Source organism: Protopterus annectens, chromosome 4.part1, assembly GCF_019279795.1.
Source record: "Protopterus annectens isolate FY-2018-M chromosome 4.part1, PAN1.0, whole genome shotgun sequence".
In the NCBI taxonomy this organism is placed as follows: domain Eukaryota; kingdom Metazoa; phylum Chordata; order Ceratodontiformes; family Protopteridae; genus Protopterus; species Protopterus annectens.
The window spans coordinates 145323978-145341874 of record NC_056734.1 but is presented as its reverse complement, the minus strand read 5'-3'; the positions used below and the strand labels follow the sequence as shown (position 1 = coordinate 145341874).

Sequence of the window (17897 nt, the reverse complement as noted above, 5' to 3'; positions counted from 1 at the left end):
TATATTTTTAGTGATTTTCTCAATCAGTGCTTTTTAGCAAAAACTATATTACCATATGTTGAAATGGAAATTCCTGTTAGTTCTAAGCAGCATGGTCTAAAAGAGAGAAAACAATTCTGTTTTGAAAATGTTATCCTCCAAGGAGTACTGAAAATAACTGATGCTATTTATTTGTCTTTGTCTCATAAACAGTGAATTGGCTCATGGACAGGACGTGGTTAAAGTGACTGGATTTTGAAAACCTCTAACTTACAGACAAAGCGAAATCAGGACTACTGCAGTTACTCTTTATTTTGGATTATATACTTGTTGAACTGAATTCATACTTTTACAGGGATTAATTATACACAAGAAAAAATACAGCCTGCTTTCTCAATGACACTTCATTTACTTTGGCAATCTGTAAGTCATCTGCAGCTAATAAATCTTTTTATTTACTTAGTAGCAGTTAGGCTATAGTATCCTATAGCAATGGAACAAATATGTCTGTCTAAATTCAGTTAAAGTTATACTGTTGGCAACTATGTCTTTAAAATCTTTACTTTTATTTTTTGCTGTGCAGTTATCGGTGTGTGCATTAAACTGGTCTTTTATATTCTTTTAACTAACTTTCGGTTGTTTTCATTTGATAAATTAAAAAGCTTGTGGCTAGTATCTTACTTGCTAGTTTACAAGGGCAACCTCACAGAACTGAAATGGCGTACCCACACTTTGTGAAGAGAAATGGGTTATAATCTGTTACAATTTAATGTAGTGATTGGTTCACTGGAAGAGTGTACAATAATTCAGGCCTGGGTGCCAGAAATGGTCTGACTGGTAGAAGTGTGTGCTGAAAACATAGGAGAAGAAACAGATACTGGCACTGGTCCGGTATCAGTAGCTCCTCTGAAAAGTACTATTTAAGTGTCTCTGAGTTTGTGTGTCCATGTGTGTGTGTGTGTGTGTGTGTGTGTGTGTGTGTGTGTGTGTGTGTGTGCGTGTGCGCACAAAAAATAGTTTTTGTTAAATCTCAGTTACTCACTTAAGGGTAATGTGCTCAGAGTGAAGTGGGTATAATCTTGAGAGGCCAATGATGATAACCATTTTGTGTAGCTGTAAAGCCTATGTGGGTATGGCAGGTGTTGTTTATAACTTGAGGCAGTAATAGTCCACATTTGCCACATTCACCACTAGCATATCTATTTGGTAGTCAGATGTGCAGATCGCGAGACTGTGGCCACACATCACCACACATTAACTGGTGCCACTCGTAGAGGAGTTAATTTCATACCCCTGTACCTGACTATTCATATATAAAGAGAGTAGCCAAAATCGTAGAAACTACTACTAGATAAAAGCAACAAAATGCATTATTTACTTATATTCTGAAAAGATAACAAATCAGAAAGTGCTTAAAAATGTTGCTACTTCATACACTGCCTTGTGATTTGTGGATACACCAGAAGCTTCTTTCCAGTACCCTCCCTGCACTGCTTCCTTCCCCAAAGTCCCTTTATATCTGAATGTTCTTTAGTGATATTAACTGAAAATAATAGTATAAGCCTCAAGCTGCAGTATGTCTAATAAAAATACTTGGCATGCATAACTTATACAGAACAGGAATAGACATCATGCTACCACTCAAAAAGGCAAAAGTCACGCAAATTTCAAAATCAGCAATGACATGGGTTTACTATGACAATATCGAAACTAGGAATAAAATACATTCACCTTTTCGATTACTTTGTGTGATGTTATGCATATTAATGAGGTTATAATGTCGAAGTAAATATAGCGAAACAATCACATTCGTACTTCTGACATTATTTTTGCAGTTCACCACTGCAAATCACATAATGTAACATTTTTGAGGGAGGCAAGCCCCCTTGCACCCCCCATGTGGGGGGCTGTGCCCCCAAACCTCCTGCAAATAATATAGTCCAACTCTGTGATCGCACTACAGTGGGGAACAGTGTAAATTCCCGATCCCCACTGTACTGCGATCTGTAGTCATAAATTCGATCACGTAAGTGAGACTGCACAGTGGAATTTGCTACACTGCATACTCGCAGTATTGCAGGCTGGTGATAGTGGGATCAACCAAATGAAGTTTAACTTTCCCATTTTCACCGAACATGCACTCAACATTGTCATAGTAAACCATGACATTTCTATTTTGGTAGTCAAATTCTGCTTTTACATCCCTAATGCATGATTAAATGATGATTGAAAATAACATTATAAATGTTACCCCTCCCAGAGATCTACTAGGATTTAATTCTAGGTCTGTATCTGTGAAAACTCAATAAAGTTTAATTTTTTTTCTAAGTGAGGCAGAAAATGAAGAATGTTCATCTTAGAACAAATATGCAACCATATTCTGTTCTTACCTGCATGCCTTGTGGTCCCATGGGGCCTCTTGGTCCCTAATGAAAAAAGAAACCAGATTTACAAAGCTGCCAGCCTTACATAGATTAATTATAACAAAGAATAACATCCACAAAGAGATTGGTAATGCTTTCAATACATATGATATATGATAAGCAGTGCAAATCTTCCCATGCCAGCAAAAACACTTGGTCATGCATCAGCAGAGAGCTCTGGAGATCACATAGCAAACATAAATATGCACATATATCACTGCAAAATACCTGACTTTTACATACTTTCACACATCTCACATGATTATTGAGTATATATATTTTAGGATTCACCCAAATCAGGTGTATTATTTACATCAGGGCTATTTAGCGAAAGCAAGGTAAGTACCTATGGAACTGACATCTTAGTTATGTAAATGGACCCAGGTGTCAGTAGACCAGGAATAAAAGTAGGGGGCACCAAAAGTTCTCCTTATCCCAAAACAGCAAGATAAGAGGAAGTATTAGTGACCCATGGCACAGACTACAGTAGGTCATTGTTGGCAGAAATTACTTGAATGTGTAAGGAATGACAGCATGCCTTTATAGGTTTAATTCTCACAGAAAATTAAGAAAAACAGTACTTTATTTTTTATTATCTCACAGCTGTGAATTAAGTATGGTATATGCTCATACTATATCATCTGATCTATGATCAGACCCTCCTTAATGGGTCTACAGTTGGGTTCATCTTTCCGTTCATTACAATTTAATATTTTCTATATTTTGAGAGTGTGCCTAGCTTCTGTGATTTTACCCCTTAACACTGTGGAAAACAGAAAAACATTAATTCCAGTATGGATTTCTGGATTAAAAAGTAATCCAAATTCACAAAGGCAGTGATCATATATATGTGACCCACCAAGGAGGATATTTTCACAGATCAGCTGCGAAAGTAAAAATTTATCTGTTCTAACTAATGTAAAGAGCTGTCCTTGGTTTCAAAATTGTACATTAGCGGAATGAGACTTTAGCCAAAAGAAGTCAATCAGAATGGTAAATGAAGAAGTAATGAGACAGTGAAGGAAGCCAACGTCTGGACTCACATTCTAGAAAGCAATGTTTAGTGAAGGTGTGAATGAAATCACAATGGCACCAGCTGTCTTTAATGGAGATGTTTACAAAAGCAAGCAGTGAAAACAGTCATGCCTTTAGTGAAGTGGCCCTGGACTGAGCATTTTACAATAGGTGGAATGTCAGAATCATGTCGAAGACTGTGCAGAAGGGAATCCCTTCAGAAATTGATTTGGTTGGCAACTGACAGTACTTTCTTCTCTGAAGCAAAGAAAACAGCTGACTGGTCTACATTCATTCTTATACCTTCATCAGGTAAAATGTGAGGTGCAGGAATGCAAGAATGGAGAACTTAACACTAAGAAAATGTAGTAGTTTTTCGATGGCGGAAGGTAATAATTCGCACTCTCAGCTTTTGTTTTCACAAGATCAAACACCTGGACTTGGGAGTGGGTCTGGCAGCTCACTATCAGAGGCAAATGCCGTAGGAGCACTTACAGCATTAGTTCAGCAGCTAACTAGCAAAGTGGATGACTTGTCAAGGAGAATTTCTGAGCAGGAAGCTCCGAATGGAACTGCTAGCAGCTCTAACTCCCATCTTAGTGTTTCACAAAATACAACAAGCAGAGGATTTGGTTCTAATCCTATGGTGCGGATGGAAGCAATACCTGGTATACTAACTAACACTTCAAATCATTTGAATACTAACATTAATAATGGCTAAGAAAGTAATAAGCTTACTAACAGGCTTCTTGTGCCTTCACTTAATGACTTTATTAAAATGCCATGTCAATTTGGCTCCATAGACTCAAGTAATAACATCGATGAGCAAAATTTGGCGAACAATATTGTTTCACATCTAAAAGATTTTGATACTAAGCTTTTAAAATATAAGAAGTTGCAAATTGAAATTCTTCATTTTAAAGATTGTATCAAATATAAATTAGTGGAAAGGCTTAAGACAGTGGAAATATCCCTCTGGCCTTGTTAAGAACTCTGAATTTCATCTAGAATTAACTGATATGTTCCACAAACAAGGTCTTGATTTTTTGGAAGCTCTTATTATTAATTATGACAAGCAAATGAGTGAACTCAAGTGTCAATTAGAAATACTTGAAAGAGATATCAAGACTGACCCTGAGTTCAATAGATACGAATATGATTTTAGGAGAATCTTTTTGAGCATAGATTCCCTCATGGCTAAAATTACGGACACTAAAACACGCAAATTGAATAGGGATAAACTAGAATACAATCAGAATATCGCTTATCCGGAACCCCCTTCTAATGTTAACAGATCTCCACGCAACTCTACGGTTACCATGGTGACTGATAACCAGTCAATGGCTCCTTCTGATGATGTCATTAATGTTGGCCGAGCCAACAATAACCAAGGTGAATCAGTTGCTTGGCGTAGTGAAAGGATTAACAACAATAACCAACAACTCCAGTATGATGAACAGTTTAATGGGCCTAATTCACAGAGTGCTGTGGGTCAGGATTTTCACTATGATGCCAATCGACCTGCCAACAGGGCAGAATATGTGAACCGCAACCCCAAATAACAAAGGAGAAGGAACACCCGCAGAAGGAGGTAGTGCATGAAAAACAGCGAGACAACTTGGTTATTTACAAAAGTGCCCAAGGTGACTTTAATATTTATAACTTTAGTTCTATTAACATTCCACAAAGTATGGTTGAATTCTTGGCCAAAGGTTTCAACTTTGTGCCAAGTTCTAAACCTAATTTAGCTAAAGTTATTTGTGACTTGAAGGTGTTTGTGTGTAAAATGAATCTAAATGTAATGTTTGGTAATCATACCAGTATAACAACAAATGAGCGAGTGTCTAGTGTATTCAATCCCCCTTTACAGGGCACTTTAGCCATGTTTGAAAGAATGGCAAAAACACTGGAAGCACTCAAAAAATACCAATAATCCCAAAAACGGAGTGCAGATAAGCCAAAAAAGAACTGCCAATAACTTCCGTAGCTCTTTTAAAACGTATTTAATGAAATAACATGAACTTCACAGACCAACACATTAACGCAGTTCAAACGATACTATCCCTTAGCGTTTTCATCCAAAACAAATGGACTTCATCAGACATTGGTTTAAACATAAATTAGGTGTATATATATATATATATATATATAGTAATTTAATTAACCCAGTAACCAATGAATCATGCATTAAGCATTTGAATTAAACAAATCAAGAAACGGCCTCATGAATATTAAAATTGAATTAAAATCATTGCCTTCAAATAAAAACTTATCCAATAATTAATGACACAAAAATATTCAATACATTTGATAAAAATATACTTGATAAAAATACTGAGAGATATATATATGAAATTTATTTAAATAAAGTGCTTATGCTAACTGATAGTGTATTCCTATGTATGTCTGTTTAATGTTCCACCCTCTGCTGTTCAAACCCTATATTGCATGTATGTTACACTTGCCTTGAATTCATAAGAAAAAAACATATGTTAATCACAGCCAGATAAATCAATAAAACACTGGTATTCTAAAACCTAATCACATATAAACTAAACTGAGAATGTTCTAAATCAAAAAGACAAAAAATTAGTTACATGTGCAAATAAAATATCTGTGCAAATATGCTTGTGCTAATATTCTTGTCTTCTGTAAATAAATATATGTATTGCACCCCCTACTGTTTAAAAATATTACAATTATATTTTATTTGCCTTTATTTTCAATAAGGAAACTATACTTAAATAGTCATTCAACCCTGTTTTTTTTCCTGCTTCTAGGTATACCTGCCACCACAATTCCTTACTTTCCAAAATCTCTTCCCAAATTCCACCCCTAACATCTTTTCTAACTTGTTGGAGAATGAAATGTTTGAAAGAATGTCTGAAATGCATCTTAGAGCCTTTGTGAATAACAATGATTGTATTAGTCAAGGTTGCAATATTTCTAAGGCAGAAAGAGACTTCATTGCCTATGTTAAAGCACATGATGCTCGAATAATGCAACTGGACAAAGGTGGGGGGATAATTTTCATGGATGAGGCTGAATATAATAGAAGAATGAATAATATGCTGGATAGTGTAAACTATGAAAGAGTTTCCCTTAATGAACTTAATCAGGCATACCAACGTATTAGAATTTTTCTTAGTGACTTATTCATTGAAGCCTCTATTTCCATTAAAACATACCAATATTTGAGCATGCAAGCACCTTTAATACCGATAATTTTTGGTACACCAAAATTACATAAAAATCTTAGTGATCCACCCCTAAGGCCTATTATAGATGGGCGAAAGTCCATCACTTATGCCTGTGCGAAGTGGGTTGATTCTAAACTCAAACCACTCTTACAAACAGAATCACAAATTTGTCATGACTCATGGCACTTTCTAGAAAATTTGGATAGTTTGGTGTTTGATCCATCTTTTAGTTTCTTGACGGTTGACATTAAAGATTTATATACCGTCATCATTCAAGATATTGGGATTGAGTGGGTGAGAGAATTTCTTCTTCTTAAACAAATAACAGGTACAGAAGTAGATCTTATAATGGCCTTATTAGAAATTGTTTTAAACAGCAACTTCTTTATGTTTAAAAATGAGTATTTCCTGCAAAAATCTGGTGTAGCCATGGGCTCTCCGTGCGGTGGCAGCTTTGCTAATGCTGTCATGGCTTTTTGGGAGAGAACATTTTTATTTCCAAATTCTATCTTCAAGGATAAAGTTGCATGGTACACCAGATATCAGGATTATATGTTTTTCATCCCGAAAGGTGATGAATGTGATCCAGGCCATTTAGTTGAAACCATGACATCTTTTACCAACTTTTTGGAATTTACCTTTCAATTTAATTGGTCAAATATCACATTTTTAGATATCAAACTTAGTAAAGATGTCATGGCCAAAAGGTTTATAACACAGATTTATAGGAAACCTACGTATAGTAATTATTTTTTGCATTTCCATAGCAATCACCTGTACCACCAAAAGAGAGCTGTGGTAAAAGGTCAACTGGTTAGGGCTTCCAGAATGACCTCTGGTGAGGATGATTTTCTGTGGGAATGTAATAATTTGAAAACAATGTTCATCAATCATAGATATCCAGTTTCCCTTATTGACCACCTTATTGCGGAGGTACAACATAAGAGGAGAGTAGGGCATTTTAGTCCAATACTGACAAGAGGCTATATTTCTGATAATGAAATTTCTACGCAGGTAGATTTACCACCGAATGCTGAGGGCACCCAGGAGATAGGGGTGGATTGTTATACCACTAGATTTTTGACTCAATATACAGAAAAGGCATTTGAACTCAGGAATATCTTGACCAACAACTGGAATTTAATTTTAGAAGATGACACGATTAGGAATGTGCTTGGTTCAAGGCCATTAATTACTTTCAAATGAGGTGCCAACTTGAAAGCTATTTGAAGCTTCTAAAATGAATTATAAACATGCTCAAGGCATGTTTAAATGTGGGCATTGTAACTATCATAAATATGTCCAGCCTAGGTCATCTGTAACAATTAGGGGTACCAAATACACCATCAGAGGCCAGTTTACTTGTGAAAGCCAGGGGATAGTTTATCTGGCTTCTTGTAAATACTGTCTGGCTTTTTACTTAGGTAAAACTGAGCGTCTGTTTAAACAACGGATATACGAACATATTTATAGTATGGCAAAGAATATTAATATTAATGCCCTGGCTGGGCATACAATTGAGTTTCAAACACATAGTTTTCAATTCACTATTGTGGATTGTGTTCGTAAAAATCTTCGAGGTGGTTCTTGGCAGCTTAAGCTTGAGGAACGTGAACTGACATGGCAATTACAGACAAATGCATATGTATATCCAGGTTTAAATGAAGCATGCTCTATTAAATGCTTACTAAAATTAAAAGTGTTGGATAGATAATTAACTTATTGAGAATAAATAGATGGTTAAATGCTCAGTAGTTGTTGGTAAAGTTTTATTTTTTTTTTTTTAAATTTTGAAATAATATGCATCAATAAGCAGTTGATGGATTATATAAGTTTAATATTCAATATTTAATACCAACTGGAAAATACTGTATACATGTGAATAGTAAGAAATGTTTTGATATTAATAGATATAGACTGAGTGATGTTAAACCTACACTTTTTAGGTTTGGTAAAATATGAGGAATATTCCTTTAATTATGTTGGAAGATCTTGTGATAACTAACTTAAATGATTTGACTAATTGGTTTGATTATTTAAACCATGTTTTTTCTGGGTAATATTGTCTAAAGAAGTACATTGGAATATTTGTACGAAAGGGCTAACAATAAACGGTTTGTGTGATTTTACCTTGCCATTGGTATTTTTGTTTTTTAAGTTTGAGTCTAGTTTTACATTTTTTACTAATAAAATGTATCCAATCATCTTCATTTCTGGAATACAATGATTCTTAGGTGATGCTTCCCCAGGCTGGGGCATGCACACAGAATCATCCCTCACAAGAAGCATTAGTCTGCATGCTGGGCTACAACTAAAGGTTTAGTAGAGCCTCTTCCTTGGATTGACTTGGTTGTTACTGTATGGAGCAAAATCTTGAGATGCTTAGCCACCTTCCTCAGACTGCAAGGACTCATCTCCTTTTCTTTAGACTTTGCAAAGCTTTGAAAAAAAGTGAAGGACGTTAAAAAGAGCTCACAGGTACCATCCATATTATTGGGGCCTACTTCTTCTACATGATGTCATCATGTTAAGGTCTTTTGAAGACTGGTTGGATAAAGCATCCTTCTTGAAAGGTGCATCTAGATCACCTTCTTAGGAAAGGGCACCTTTAGCTGGGTGACTCTTTTCAGGTACATGGCAAACCCTGTAGCTCTAGTCATAGCCATAATATACATGGTGTGCAAATGACAGCAGACCATATTGAAGTGCACTCTGAAAACTGTAGAAAGAGAATTGTCAACCACCTCCTGGGACCCAGACTCAAGGAAGGAAGAAAGCTACTCCAGTGCCAGATTGTCAAGGAATTATTGGAACCAGGAGAGGGAAAGTGAATACTTGACAGCTGTATGGGCCAAACTGGTACAGGAATAACTCTCTTGTCCACCCTGTCCAACACATTAGACTCAATGACTCATGTTAAGGTGACAAAATATTTTGGTCTTTGGTCCCCTTACTCAAATGAGGAAACCACAGAGAAGTCAGTCTGAGGATTACTGATCAGTATCTTATAGTTTCATACGCTTATAGGTAAGTATTAGACTAGCTGTCCTATTTTGAGCCTAGCCATTTTCCCTTGTTATGCTTAAATTAACCCATTCCATTTGGTTAAAGACTGGACTTTCCCATCTCATGGCCGATAATTATATCTTACCCCTAATGACAATAACTGAGATCATATTATATTTATTTATTTATTTTATTTATTTATTTTACATTTGTTGACTGGGCTAGTCTAACTGGATATATGTCCATTTTTAGTAGAGGCCCAAGGAGAAAAGCTCAGAGAAAAAAAAAAATTATTATACGTAGAGTCTACAAAAAAAAAAAACAGTGGCAAAAAACACAATACAATTACATAAGTATGAAACTGATTAGTGATATGTTTTAGAAACATTTTTAAAGTTACAAACAGTAAAAAAATAATGGTTTTATCAAGTTGTATAAAAAATAAACAAAAACCATTTAATATACATGAGTTTATGCAGCACTGTAAAAAGGGAAAAAGAAAAAAATGTAATTGATTCAAAGAAAAAAATGTAGAGGATAGAGAAGTACCAGAAAAATATGTTTTTAGTGGATACGTATTTAAAGAAAGGGAGAAATAGTATCAGTCAGGATTGGAGCAGGGGCAGGTCCATTTGTTTTTAATGAAGATTTTCAATTGTTTTTTGAAAAGGTTAGTGGAAGTAACGGATGTAATTTCTCTTGGAAGTTTGTTCCAAGTATTTCTAACAGCATTGGAGAACAGGCAGTCCCCAGATTTGTTGTTGGATTTTATGGTGGCTACTTGTAGTTTCTTAGTGCATCTTAAGGCTGGAAGATTTTTCTAGGAGTTAAAAAGGTTACAGAGTATGGGAGTATTTGTAGAATGATGTAAAATCTTGTGGATAAAAATAAGTTGCTGGAAAAGAAGTTGGTTTTGTACTTTTAGCCATCCTAGAAGTTTAAGATTATGGCAATGGTGGGTACGGAAAGGGGCACCGGTGGCAAATCTGGCTATATTGTTGTAGGAGGTTGCTAGTGTATTCAGATTGCTTTTGGATAGGTTAGTGTAGATAGGGGAGGCATAGAGAAGGGTGGAAATGAGGTGGGTTTGGGCAATAGAAATCTTAGCTGAGGCTGTGAGAAAGGGTTTAATTCTACAGAGGAATCCAAGTTTTCTGTCAACTGATTTAATAGTTAAGTTAATGTGTGTGTCAAAGTTGAGATTGTCATCTATTGTTACACCCAGGAGTTTAGTGGTGGTGTCAGGAGCAATTTCTGTGCCATTATTTGATATAATTATGAAATTTATGGGGGGGGGGGTTCTATGTGGGTGTATACAGTAATAATGTAGCTTTGTTTGGGTTAAGGAGGAGACATCTTTGATGGAACCAGTTTTCTACTAAGATAAAGATTGTTTGTGTACTGGTTTGTACTTGTGCTAGGGAGGATGCTGTTCATATCAAGGTTGAATCATTGGAATATTGAATGCATGTAATTTGGGAAATGGAGGTTTTCATGACCATTAATGAAAATAATGAAGAGGAGTGGTCCAAGAATTGATCCTTGTGGGACTCTAAGGGTGATTGGAAGCTGAGAGGATAAGTTGTTGTCCCACAGGACTGCTTGTTTTCTGTTATCTAGGTAGGATTGGAACCATTGTACTAATTGAGAATCAAGAGAAAGTGATTTAAGTAAACCTAGCAATAGTTGGTGGTTAACCATATCAAAGGACTTTGAGAGGTCTATGAAAACTGCAGAAGATAGCAGGTTAGAATTCCTATTTTTATTAATGCAGCCTGTAAAGGATAGAAGAGCAGTTGTGGTACGATGGTGTGGCCTGAAACCGTGTTGGCAGTCCACTAATAGATTATTTTGGAGGAGATGATGCAGTAGTTGATGGTGGATACATCTCTCCATAATTTTTGCTTGGGGAGAGAGAAGGGCTATGGGGCGGAAGTTTGCTAATTCATTTGAGGTACCTCCCTTATTCAAAGGGATGATATGAGAGACTTTCCAGATGGATGGGACATAGGATTCAGAAATGGTTCTGTTTATTAAGATAGAAATAGGGTAGGCAAGTAGACTTGCTGCAATTTGCAGGTATTTGGGTGGTAGGAGGTCAGCTGATGGTATACATGGTTTAAGTTTTAGAAGCAGGGAGTGTATAAGAGATGTTGGAACAGGCTGGAGGTTGGGTGTTTGGGGCAAGGTGGTTAGTGAGGGTAATTTGGTGGTGATCGCAGGTGGTAAGGTATTTGCTAGTGACTGGACTGTTTCAGAGAAAATGTATTAAAGGTGTCAGCAATTTAGTTGGGAGAAGTCTGAGTTAAGTTAGAGGGGGTAGGTGTTTTGGACTCTCCTGGGTGTAGTTATTGATTCCTGACCAAATCATTTGTGAGTTTTGCTGCTGAGTTTGTTGGAATTTTAGGTAGTATTTTTTTTGTCAAGGTATATAGCTTTTTTTTGTGGTATTACGGAGTTGTGTAAATTTTAGGTGGTCAGTTTTTCTCCATTTGGACCAGAGTTTATTTCTTGGCTGAAAGTTTAGCCTGGTATCCTTAGAGAGCCAGAGAGCTGGTTTGTTTTTGATTCTAACAGTGCAAGTGGGAGCATGGTGATCTAGGATTTGCAAAAATGTTTTGTTAAAGAATGAAATGGCTTCGTCAAGAGGTAGGTATTTTAGGGGAGACCAATTACAAGCTTTGAGCACAGCTTGGAAGTTAACAGGGTTGAGATTTTTCTTGTTTCTGATAGTTCTGAGAGCTATTTGATTGTAAAAGCATAATAAAAGCAAAAAGGTCGTCACTTTGCCAATTCCAGCCAAACGTAACAAAAGTCCAATAGTGAAAGAACAAAACGTAGCTGGAAACTGCTGTGTATGTAAAAGAATTTTTTTTTACATACACAGCAGTTTCCAGCTACGTTTTGTTCTTTCAGCTATTTGATTGTGAATGTGTCTTTTGCCTAGAAATGAAAGTAAGAGAATGGTCATTTATATCATCTGGGAGTACACCTGCTTTATTGGCAAGGGGGTTGCTATTTACTAGTATCCAATCTAAAGTGGTTTGTTTCTTGCTAGGTTTATGGGTTCTGGTAAGGAAGGTAATGGTTTGATGGAAGCCAAAGAGATTTATATGAGTAGAAGTGTTGGCAGAGGTACAGCCATTCCAGTCAATATTAAAGTCTCCAAGGAGTATGTTTTCTTGAGGTAGGTACCTGGAAAGCAAGCTAAGGGTATGTTCAAGAGTGTTAATGTTATTTCCTGGAGGGATATATGAGCAAAGAATGTATAAAGCTTTATTTGAATTAATTTGGAGTTTAGAGATAAGAATTTCAGCATAATTAGGTGATAGTGGATGTATATCTAGTGATGTGATCTTCAATTTAGATTTGAACAGTATTGCAACCCCACCACCCTTTTTATTAAGATGGTCAAGTCTGAGAATGTTATAACCTGGTGGGATAATGTCATTGTCTTTAGTTGAGGGTTTAAGCCAAGTTTCAGTAAGGCATAAGATGTCAAAGGAATAGGTGTCCAGTAGGGCATGTAGCTGGGTAATTTTACTTTTTACACTGCATATGTTGAGGTGACCTATTAGTAGAGAGTTTGGACTTTTTGGGAGGGTGAGAGGAGTGGTAGTATTGGCTGATGATGTTTTATGGGTGGTAAGTTAGGACCAATGTTTGGGTAGATGTCACCATGTAAAAGTAGAGAATTATAAGGTTTAAATGATAGTTTTACAAGTTAATATGGGTTAGCCTATGAAACTGTGGAAGAAGGTAGGATGAAGAGGGTGTTATGTTACTATGTGTTAGAGAGGTTATTGGAGAGAGAGGGTTTGTTTGTCTTAGGGAGTGTTGAAAAGTAGGAAATGTTAGGGATTCATAGTGAGTTAGGCTATGATATATCAGTAGAGAGGTAATCCCAATAGATAAGAGAATAAAGTTTAGGTGTGTTGGCCAGGAGTAACTATACATAGTGGGTGGTATGGGGTGGGGAGAGAGCTATTTGGAAGAAAAGTTAGAGACCAGTTGAGTGGTGGAGCTGTTTGAGGGAATATCAGGTGTTGAGCAGTTTAGGAATCTTGTTAATAGATAAATAGCAAATGGAGTGGGCTACTGGTTGAGGAGAGTTGGGGGTGTGGCTATAGAAGTATAAGGTCAGGTGCAGTGGAGGTGGGTGAGATTTGGGGGTAGGGTAGGGGAGCAGAGTGAGCCCGCAAGGTGAATGGAGCGGGTAGAGCCAAATGAAGGACAAGCCACAAGTGAACAAGAAACGATCTGTAGCTATAGAGGATTTCTGCTACCAGGTAAGTGTTACTGTAGATTGTTAGTGTATGCAGCAGTTGCTAACAGTACTATGGTCGGGGTAAAAGATATAAAGGGTAAGTTAGGAGAGGATAGGGATAGAAGCTGGATAGGAGAGCTTGAAATAGAAAGGTTTAACACAATTTATTTTAAAATTACAAACTATCCCTCTTGTCCTGGTATATGGTGCCACCTAGTGGCTATAGTAGGAATGGCAGCAAATGTTAATTAAGGGAGAAATAGATAGCAATATTAGAAACTAAGGTATGGGCTGGGCAATGGGAGCGGCCTGCAGTTGGCTGCCATCACATTCTGGCAGAGCAAACTACCAAGCACATATCCTCACTACATTCAAAATAATGACATTAAAAAATATAGGTAGGCAACATACACTGATAGTATATTCTTAGGGGGATATCACTCAGACAGGCACCTTGAGGGAAGTGGCATCTTCTTAGAAATAGTTGCTGGTGTTAACCTTCCAGAGGTTGCTGAGATTTTTCATTGTCAGTAGAGGGATTTTAGTGTCTTTCCTGGGTAGGATAGAGTGGGAGCCTTCAAGTAGTGGAATTGATAGTATATTCTTAGGGGGATATCACTCTGACAGGCACCTTGAGGGAAGTGACGTCTTCTCAGAAATAGTTGGTGGTGATTAACTTTCCAGAGGTTGCTGAGATTTTTAGTTGTCAGTAGAGGGATACCATAAATAATTTGAGGGGACCCACGCATGGGATAAAACATTTAGGGGCTGCCAAATTCCATGAGTAATACAGGGGGCACACCTGAGATAAATTTTCAGTTTCTCATTCATAGATCTAAGATGCACTTGAATATGGATAGGGATAAACTTTGTTTTATGTTGATGGGGGGGGGGGGTCTGTTCCACAGCAATGGTATCCTCTGTGAAATATGACTATCCCTCCAAACTGTTCTGTTGGAGCTGCAGAAGAGGTTTAGAACCCTAGACTGAGTATTTCTAAAGTCATTTGATTTGCTGATGTGCATTAAATCCATCAGTACTGGGTCATGGGATGCTTCATATGCCAGACACAGGTGTACTCTTAGTAGTATGTAGGATACCGTGTAAAGTGAAGGGCTTTGAGTCAGTCCATGTAGGATGTGTTGTTTAGACCTTGTATCCTTATAGTAAGGCATTTCTATGGGTGTTCCATTTATTGCATGTGTCTGGACAGATACATTTCATTTACTCAGGGACTTAATGATTACCTGATATCTTGGGATCCACTGGAACACAGGCTGGGTACTACAACCTGTTTATATGACATCTGAAATATCATATTGTATGACTGATTCTTTAAGCGATCACACAAAGCATCTTGTTCTTCTTCGCAGGATACATTTTGAGATGTTTCCTTGGAGAAGGAATGGGAGCTATGGTCCTTCCACAGAGGACATCATAAGAATAAAGGTATTTCCATAGAAAAATTCCACTGAATATTGTAGTAAGGTGCTCGACTTTCTACAATATTGGTATTTTATTCTGCTGCCTTTTTTGGATCACATATATTATTTCTCTGAGCTACCCTTGCTTTCCCCATTCCCATGTCAAATGTACTTCCACAAATGAATACACCACTGTTTACATCTTTCACTAATTTACATTAGGTCATTTGTTTTCTGAATGCAAATATGTACTGGATATTGTGTTTTCTATTGCATATACTATATGTTGTGGAGCCTAGATGGGTAATGCACTATACTTGTATTATTGCTATGTAACTTATGACTACATTTTGTTTGGCCCTGCAAAATTTTTACCATATTGTTATGTTCTTCATTTGTAACTCTCTATTTTGTATGCGGCACTGTAGCATAGACATTGTACTACATTGACATTTTTGGATAATGTCTGCAATTGGTTCTTGTGGATTAGTGAATTACTCCAGTTAACAAACAGTAAATGAATCAATTAGTCAGTAAATAAATTAAATGAAATAAACTCATTAAGTCTCCCTCACAGAGATGTGGTCGGCCAGGAAAGACCATCATTCAGAAAGCCAATACGGTTGCTGATTTATTTATCTGCTTGTTTCTATGCACTACTAACTAACATCTCAACATGCCCTTTGCATAGTGGGAGGGATGGGATGTCCATAGAAGATGTCCTTTCACTTCCACAAAGGTGATCCTTTTCAACAGCCATGCCTTTCTCTTCAAAGCACAGAAGCTGTTTTCACTAGTCAACACCATGAAAAGTGCACCCATCTAGTGTACACCTGAATACACTCAACTCCCCCTCAGTCCCAGGGAAGAAGTGAGTTGGCCTCATCCCTTCACTCCTTCCCCATTAAATGGCTTATCCAGTGCCAGGACCACTAATTGGACTGTTTGCACCACTGAGCCAGGCTAGATATCTGTACTTTATTTGTTTCAAATTAAGACAGGACTCCAAGGGTAGCTGCAGCTAAGTGCCACAGTACTGCATTTCTGACTGTCCTACAAACAGTCTATACTTTTGTGATCTAGTGTTCATTTTTCTGTCTAACTGCAGTTACTAGGGTGAGATGGCTTAATTTCATTACATTATCTTACATGAAGCCATTGATTACATTGAGTAACTATAGCATGAATATCATGTAAATTTTAATTCCAAATACAGATTACATTTTCATCTTGAATTGGGGGAGTCAGGAGTAAGTTGGATGGCTTACCAATTAACTTCATGATGAGGAACATTTTTAAAAAGACAAACAGTTATACTTTCTCCTTACTCTTTTATAGTGTGCAGATTTTAAGTCATGCACAACCTCAGCTCTCCATATGCTCTGCTGTTTCCAGGCCCATGGCACCACTTGTGTAAGTGGCTTTTAAGATGCCAATATTCCAGTACTATGGAATACTTCAAAGGCACACCGACATCAGCCAGTTACATGGCACACAGCAATGAAGGCATATCTGTGACCCAAAAGATCAGAGATGAGTACTGATTTGGCTAGGAAGGGGATGCAGTCTGCCAGCTCACTTTTCCTGGAGAAGGGAGGGAAAGGAGATATTCTAACTAAGGTAATAGCATGTGGTAGAATAAAAAATGATTTTAGCCTAGCCAGAACTATGGAAAATGTACCAGTGTCTCATCTGTAAACATCCACCTTAACATCATTGCACTCTGGGTATTGGATGGGACTGTGGTAGAGCATAACACACACACACAAAAAAAAGAAAGAAAAGATTCACATCATCACTGTATGATGGCTCACCTCTGTTGGACTTTTGTTTCAGTTATTAAGATGGCTAAGACCAGGCTCTGGAGGGACTTATGAGTCTTCATGCTGCTAAATTAACGATAGTCAATAGTACACCTAAGCTTAAACATGTGAGAAAAGCATTGAACTGAATAATTAAAGCAAAAATTTGTTTCACTTGCGCAATCTAATGATTTCCTTAAAATATCTTTTTCATTACAACTTCAGCTGATTGCAATCTAACCTATCACCCAAGAAATATTTCCACCTCATTAGTATGCATACTGCTTGCCACAGATGCATTAAGTCATACACCTTTATCCTAGTATTATATTTACTTTTTGGAAAGTCACTAATCTTTGTATGCTACCTTAATGGGGGGGGGGGGTGATAGTGGAAATACAACCCATATAAAACTTTATATATGAATTAGTTTGATGTGGTCCACATTAACAACAATGCATGAGTGAGTCTCAAGCAAATGCATATGTCAGACATCACATTAGTAGGGATAATTTTATCAGACAATGTTTGCAAAAGTTTTATTTTAATATTTCAGTTCACATAATTGTGAACATTGTCTGGTATGCAGCAAATAGCATTATTGTTTTGGCTCTTTACACTTGAACAATAGCTGTTCGCAGCCCTTCTCTTTGCCAACTGGGTCCAGATCTGCCTTTGCCTCCCCCAGGTTAAACATGACCTATATCTAGTGCCATAGAGGAGATTGATGACCATAGGGCACACCTATGTTTCTTCAGTCTAGGGTTACATGTTGATCTACT

General features: G+C 37.0%; 1 protein-coding gene across 1 annotated transcript in view; it reads right to left on the bottom strand.

Moving 5' to 3' along the window:
- LOC122801189 (collagen alpha-4(IV) chain-like) overlaps window positions 1–17897 on the bottom strand; it is a 1621248-nt gene that overhangs the window by 959415 nt on the left and 643936 nt on the right. The window contains exon 11 of the mRNA XM_044070748.1: window positions 2370–2405. Coding sequence (XP_043926683.1) covers window positions 2370–2405 — 36 coding nt within the window. The remainder of the gene's footprint in view (window positions 1–2369; window positions 2406–17897) is intronic.